The following is a 6,657-nucleotide window of genomic DNA, read 5'->3' as shown; positions in this document are numbered from 1 at the left end:
GTTACAAATAGCAAATGCGGAAAAGAGTTGTCTACTTAAAAAAAAGAAAAAGGAGGAGAAGAGAAAGTGGAAGAGACAGTGGCGACAGACAGGCAGGTAGGTAAGATGAGAATGAGAGTAATATCACTGACTGAAGAGCCAGAGCTGCGATACAGAGAGCTGGAAGCTCTTGTTTTGACACACATCTAGCCTTTCCCGTGACAACATCTCCACACCTTCCTCTATGTGCCAACAGTGCTGCTTTGTGGGAGCTGCTTTCTCACCCATCATTATCCTCCTTTAAGTTCAGTGTCAGGTGTTGAAAAGAGAATCTCTTAGACTTTGGTGGCAAATCACCGAGTAGTCTCTGCCCATCAGATCTTAGCTGATCATTCGATCATTTCTGGCATCGCTCTGCATCCATTCGCTTGATCTCGGCTAGTTTTTGCAACTTTTTCCAAAACGTAGCAAAGTAATGAGTGAGATTGAGCCGGGAAGGATTGTTCTTCAACACTTCAGACAGGGGATCTGTCATGCGACACGCTGACAGTCACCGTGTCTCTTTCTCTCAAGAGTTGTGTGCAGTGGGAAGTCTTGGTTAACCAGCATGCAATGAAAGCTGATACAATAATCGTACGGAGCAGCAGCAACGCGTGGAGTGTCACAGGTAGAAGACTGTGCAATCCTAAATGTATTGATACGCGTGCCATTTCTGACACTGATGACTATCGAGCCTTCAGGTGTTAAAGGGAAAAAAAACTCTGAAATGGAAGAAAAAGAGACTTTGCCTTGACATTTTTATCACTGCACAGATTGATTTAAAAAGTGTCAGTGTGTACAGTGGCCCATTATTTTAAGAGAAATGTCAAAAACCTTGATTCTGAGTGAGGCAAAAGAAATTGCAATGTTAGAATAAGGCTAATTTATGCTAGCAGTCACTGCAGAGGTCAGATACCAGCTTCAACAATGACAGTTTTATCAGGAGAACAAATGGCAGCGTTGGTCAGGAGGAGGAAGCAGGGAGATACTTTACTGGCCACATTAAAAGGCTGACCGGATGGTGCTGTTTTTTTTCCCCCTAACATTATAAAGTCAGGGACTTGCTGATATGGTCAGTCTTGACAGAGAACAAGCTGAAGTGGTTGACATCAACCTGCTGCCATGAATGGAATCAGAACACCGTCTCGGGTTGAGACGCTTCAGACAAACCTGATAAAGAGACGTTAAGCACACAGTGTTTAAACGTATTTGCGCAGCAGACGGCTCAGCGGGCCTCCTCCCTATAACTTTTAGTTGCTCAATATGGCACAACAGCCTGAGCCAGTGAGAAACAACCATTTCAGCTTTACTGTTTATCCATAATTTTAACTACTAAACTGCATGAGGAAAATAAATTATTGCATTACAAATCCCCAACATTCCTTTTTGCAGTTTTACAAGCACCTGCTAGAGTCTTGCATTCCTCTAGAAGCAGAGCTTCTTTAAGGCACCAAGGACGTTTTCTGAACTCGTTAGAGCAGCGTCCTCTGATTTTGCACCTGGGTCACGGAATAAAGTTCAAACTCACTAAATCAGAATACTTTTGTCTCCCGGGTAGAATTCAGAGCTCTTATAAAAACTGTGCAACTGCTGTTCACTTTATGGTTTGTGTTACGTTACTTGTTGAGTTCCTTTGTGTGCTTATGTTGTCATTTTTATGGTGTCCTCTCTATGACAGATCTCACTAGAAACAGAGATTTTAATCTCAAGGTTCCTAATGCTTAAATGAAAGTTGAATTTAAAAAATCGGACTTGTTTAGGACTTTCCTTCACGCTGAATAGAAAGTAGATCACATTTTAACACCTGTCTGATTAACATAAAACCTGAAATATCATGAAAAGGCATTTCTTTTTTTATTATCTGTAGCACTTCACAGTAGTCAATAACAATTTTTATTATAATGTATGAATTTAATGCCACCTGGACACAGCAAACAAGCCAGAAGTCCAATGAATAATTTCAGCCCCAGTCTTTTTTTTAGGTTTTGCAACCCCAGTCACACAGGGTGAGGCAATTTTCCTTTATACTGATAATTTTATAAACTAATTATAAAAGAGACTCATTACAATAATTGTGAAGGTAAATAATTACTTGAAGCCATAATTCTAGTATAAACTTCCCTATACTGTGCTTAGCAGTAGGTTAAAATAGGTCTGATGGCGCTGACTGAACCTCTGAGTCACGCCAAAGGAAAGCCCTCACCGGGCTCATTATTTCACACAGAAACCACTTATAACGAGCATTAGTGCCCACGAAAGAAAAGCTAAAGTGTTTTAAGATTTTTGCAAATTCAATTTCGGACTCTTAAAGCGAAACCGAAACTTCTCAGCCCCTGCGTTTTACAGCTGACAAAAACGATACAAAAGCAATTTAAATATAACACCTTGGCCTCGACGCAGTAACTGCGCGTGTCCCGTAATGATGCAACGCTCTGCAGTTACTGCAGCTCTGTTGCCGCCGAAAAAACCTGATTTGCGGTTTACGTTTGTATACAACCCTAACGAGCTCTCGCCGCCCGAGGCAACGTAACATTTGAGAGGGATCACTGCAGCTTTCAAAATTATAAGGGTCATTAAAAATTTATACATTATTGACTGTATTTAAAACATCTTTTCCACTGACTGTAAAGAGCACTTAAATTTAAGAGGTGCTATTCTCCAACGGCCATAAAGTTGTAATAGATAGCCCGAAGGAGGCGTGAAGGAGAGAATTTTCTCTTGCTGAATATGAATAAAGTATAGTGGGGTAACACTGCACAGACAGTTACACTGTGTTACTGTACTTCTTCAGGGAATCGGTGCTTGTTGAGGAGCTGTTTATAAATCACTGTGTCAAACTATCTTATCTGTGACTTAAAAAAAATTACAGAACTATTTATGGCTCTATGTATGGCTGTCTGAAGTACATGTAAGAACTGCCACTGTATAAATTGCCCGCAGTTTCGTCCTTATGCGTCGGTGCATTACGGATGGAAATACTCTCAAAAGAAGAGTCTGACTGTGGAATGAATTTTAATGTTAACACAAAAACAGCGGCCTGTGATCTCAGCAGGCATCAAGAGTAAGGGGGGGCAGTGGGTGTGTGAGTCGCTTCGAGGTACAATTTATTCCAACCTCTGTGCCTCACCAACTTGAAAGTGGGCTTCAAAAGAACTGAGGATTACCGGCAAGAGAGCTGTGAAGGCGCACGTGGGCCCGAGCACTCGATCTAACTTCATCACATCAAAGATTATTGACCATCGGCTTCCAAAATATGGACGATTCACAAAACTCCACGCGGTCTGAACCTGGAGTTTTGAATCCACAGCCTTCCAGTTTTAATGGTTCTCACCCCACTGCACAGCCACGGCGAACAGAAGCTCTGTTTTGAATACTCCTGCTGGTGACTTCCACCGCTCTGGCCTGCTGGAGCTTTTACTCAGCCCGGCACAGGATGGCAGAACGTAGCACTTCAAGCTGGCAAAGACGTCAGATCACTGTGCCAAGCTTCACCCTCCACAGCACCGCCACACCAAAGGAGTCTCGATTGTTTATTTACAATTTGCTGTGGAAATCCCCAGCTCTTCATTGCGATAAATAATTGAGCTGTTTGCTCTGGACACAGTACAAAGGTTTGCTCCGTTCACTCGAAGGCCCGAGGCAGAGGAAACCGGAGCAGCATGAGCAGAGGCGGGGACACACGAATACCAAAGTGGAGGAGATCTTGGTGCTCTCCCTTCCTCTGCAGCTGTCGCTCCCTCTCCGGGCTACATCTCCTCCTTTTTTTTGTCTGCAAACTACAACCCTCTTGTCACTGCAGTCGGAGGAGCGACCTCCCTCTGCCTCCTGGGACACTACACAAATAGCAGGAGTTTAGCCCTCATTGAACTTCTGTTCTTGTTCAGGGGTTCCTGTCTAGTTAGCCCCGTCTATCCAGTTCACCCTCGCTACCTTGTTGTCCAGCAGCAACCTTTACAGCAGATTGCCCGGGAGTGATCAATTGCTCGTGTCTTTGTTGGCGTACAAGAGGCACAGGAGCGTAACAAAAGCTCACAAGCACAGGAAATGAAAAGTAAGGCAAGGAGGAAAAGTTAAAACCCGAGACGCACAGCTGAATATTGTGGCGGGGCGTTACCTCGCTGTGCTGGGTCGGGCGTCGCTTTCGACCCTGCCGGACGTGACTCTAGACGGCTGATGCTGGCGAACATCTCCCAACCGATACCATATTCCCATGTTGTTTAGTTCGCTGTGTACGAATGAAAAAAAGCCACACAACAGCTTGGTTAGCAGGTTTACCTGCAAATGGCAAAATGATTGCGGCAAAAAGAAAAGTTACAAAACTTCACGATTTTATTCATTCCCGCTGTCAAATAGCTCACCCTACACAGGTGTAGTTAACAAGATGGGTCTTGGACTTTGCCGTGATCTGGATGTCACATACAGCTGTCTTCGCATCCTCACGAGGGCTCATTTTCACACAGAGCCTCCTCTTCCTCATTGCAGCTTCCTCTGATGAGTCAAGTAAATATGAGGATGTCAGAGAGAAATTGTTAGTTGATTATTCAGTTCTGTTTTCTCCTCAGTTTGGGGCTAAAGAAAAGGAAAAAAAACCTGTCGACAGTTTGAGCCTCTAGGAAAAAATATATATTCACAAATCCCATTTATGCTTTGCTATTTAGTCATTACCATCCTCCGAATAAAAGATGAGCTAATATCAGTTTGTGGGTGACTTGCTGTGCTCAAAGGGGAAATGAGTGGACACTGGAAAGCCACAAAATTCACATGTGTTATTATCATTTTTATCGCTTTAGTAGGTAAAATGACAGAACTAAGTGAATCCTCCATCAGCTTTAGAGCACAACGGGGATTTAAACTCAATATTCTAGATAGAAACTCATACATAATGTCACATGTATACATTAAACATGGATTCACATAAAGTAATAAAACATTAAATTACAACATAGCCAAACAAAACATAATCTCTTTTCTTCATTCTGGCAAAAAGAAAAAAGAAAAAAAAAACACATTGCCATGCTTTCCCTATATTGCATCTGTGCCTTGCTCATTTATTTCCCCAGCAACACTAGAAAGTGCAGTGTAAATGCAATGATAATAAAAATAATAAACAAGCTGTCCTCACTCCCCACACCAAAATATTATTACATTTCCACAGCGTGGATAGTGAGGGGGAAATACGTAGCACTCAAAAAGCACTAAAGCATTGGGGAATGCATTTCATTAATATTAGATAACCCCCATCCACTCGTCCTCTCCCCAAATAAATACATAAATAAGGCCCTCATAAAGAAAAGCACAGCTCCAGCTGAGATAAACAATGACTCATGATTCTCTTCTCTTGTACCTCCAGGGCAAAATGTTTATTTTATTCCCACAGCCTGCCATAAATTAAGCTAACCTGCACCCATAAAACATTCACTATCTCAAGCAAAGCTGCCCCTGAGGACCTCGGCATAAGCTGGTCGGAGAGTGGTGGGGGAAAAAAAACAAGCAAGAGGAAGGGAGCGAGCCTGTGGTCGGTATTGACTGTTTACCTACTTGTGTCCATTGTTTCTTGCATTGGTGTGAACGACTCTGGCAGGGCGTCTTTAATATCAGTCAGCTTCATGTCCACGACAACATCGGGCCCCTGCACGAACGACAGCGCGGAGGCAGCAACTTTTAAAAATAATATATGCAAATGCAACTTTGGAAAGGACAGAGAGCAAGAATGAGAAAAAGGTTAGTCATTTTTTTGGGTGCTCAGGGAGGAAAATGTAGAGATAATAGACTCAATGATTTACTAAAAGCTCAAGAAGTCTCTAAAGAGAATGGTTGACAAAATAGCTCACGTAATTACTCTCTAATAGCTTTTTCTGGAGTGAGAGAATGCATGTGTGAACTTGTAATCATTCTCAACCTTTTGGCGAGAAGCTATGGGGTGATGGGAGACAGAGCAGGCAGTCTGATCAACAGAATGGGACTAGTTAAAAATAATCACGGACTGTGTAGCTGACATTTTCAAGCATGACTCTTCCCTGTCTCCCATTACATTTTCATTTTTTGCCATAATAAATTGCAATAATACACAGCGGCAGTAGAGAGTGGGGCGAGCCAGGCGTGACTTGATGCGTCCGAAAAGCCTGGATTCCACTGCCACTGTTGCCCGACAGTCATTACCATTAGAGACATTTTTTATTCATAGTTTTTACACTGACGTAAGGAGGAATATGGATGAATGTTATTACTATGCATGAAACCTTTTTTTTTTGTGTTTCCCCCCCTTTTTTTTCCGGGGAGAATTTTTCCTTCGCAACCTGACAAAGGGGGCTATCTACCTTCAACCTAGAGTATGATAAATCACAAACTATTTACTTCTCCCCACATAATACAGGGGCTAATTCTACAGAATCTGTTTTTGTCATAGACAATTACAGTGGGAGCTCCATTGACTGGCAGACAAAATAGCCTTTGTTGATGGCTCTGTCATGTTTTATTTGCGTCAAAGTCTTCAAAACAATGTGGACACGCATTTTAAGATAATATACAGGAACTAGGGGAAGGCCATTTGTATGCTATATACTAAACCGAGGGCCAGATTGAGCTCCGGCACGAGGCAGCCGCTGCCAGGTTGCCTGACTTTAAGGGGGATGCCGAAAA

General features: G+C 42.6%; 1 protein-coding gene across 7 annotated transcripts in view; it reads right to left on the bottom strand.

Moving 5' to 3' along the window:
• mvb12bb (multivesicular body subunit 12Bb) overlaps window positions 1–6,657 on the bottom strand; it is a 35,960-nt gene that overhangs the window by 17,367 nt on the left and 11,936 nt on the right. For all 7 annotated transcript variants that reach the window (XM_085180626.1, XM_085180624.1, XM_085180629.1 and 4 more), the window contains 3 exons: window positions 5,557–5,647; window positions 4,377–4,506; window positions 4,133–4,243 (listed from right to left, as the gene is read on the bottom strand). In XM_085180626.1, the coding sequence (XP_085036752.1) occupies window positions 4,133–4,243; window positions 4,377–4,506; window positions 5,557–5,647 (332 nt within the window). The remainder of the gene's footprint in view (window positions 1–4,132; window positions 4,244–4,376; window positions 4,507–5,556; window positions 5,648–6,657) is intronic.

This window comes from Neolamprologus multifasciatus, chromosome 12, assembly GCF_963576455.1.
Source record: "Neolamprologus multifasciatus chromosome 12, fNeoMul1.2, whole genome shotgun sequence".
Lineage (NCBI taxonomy): Eukaryota > Metazoa > Chordata > Actinopteri > Cichliformes > Cichlidae > Neolamprologus > Neolamprologus multifasciatus.
This window is presented reverse-complemented; position numbering and strand designations above follow the sequence as displayed.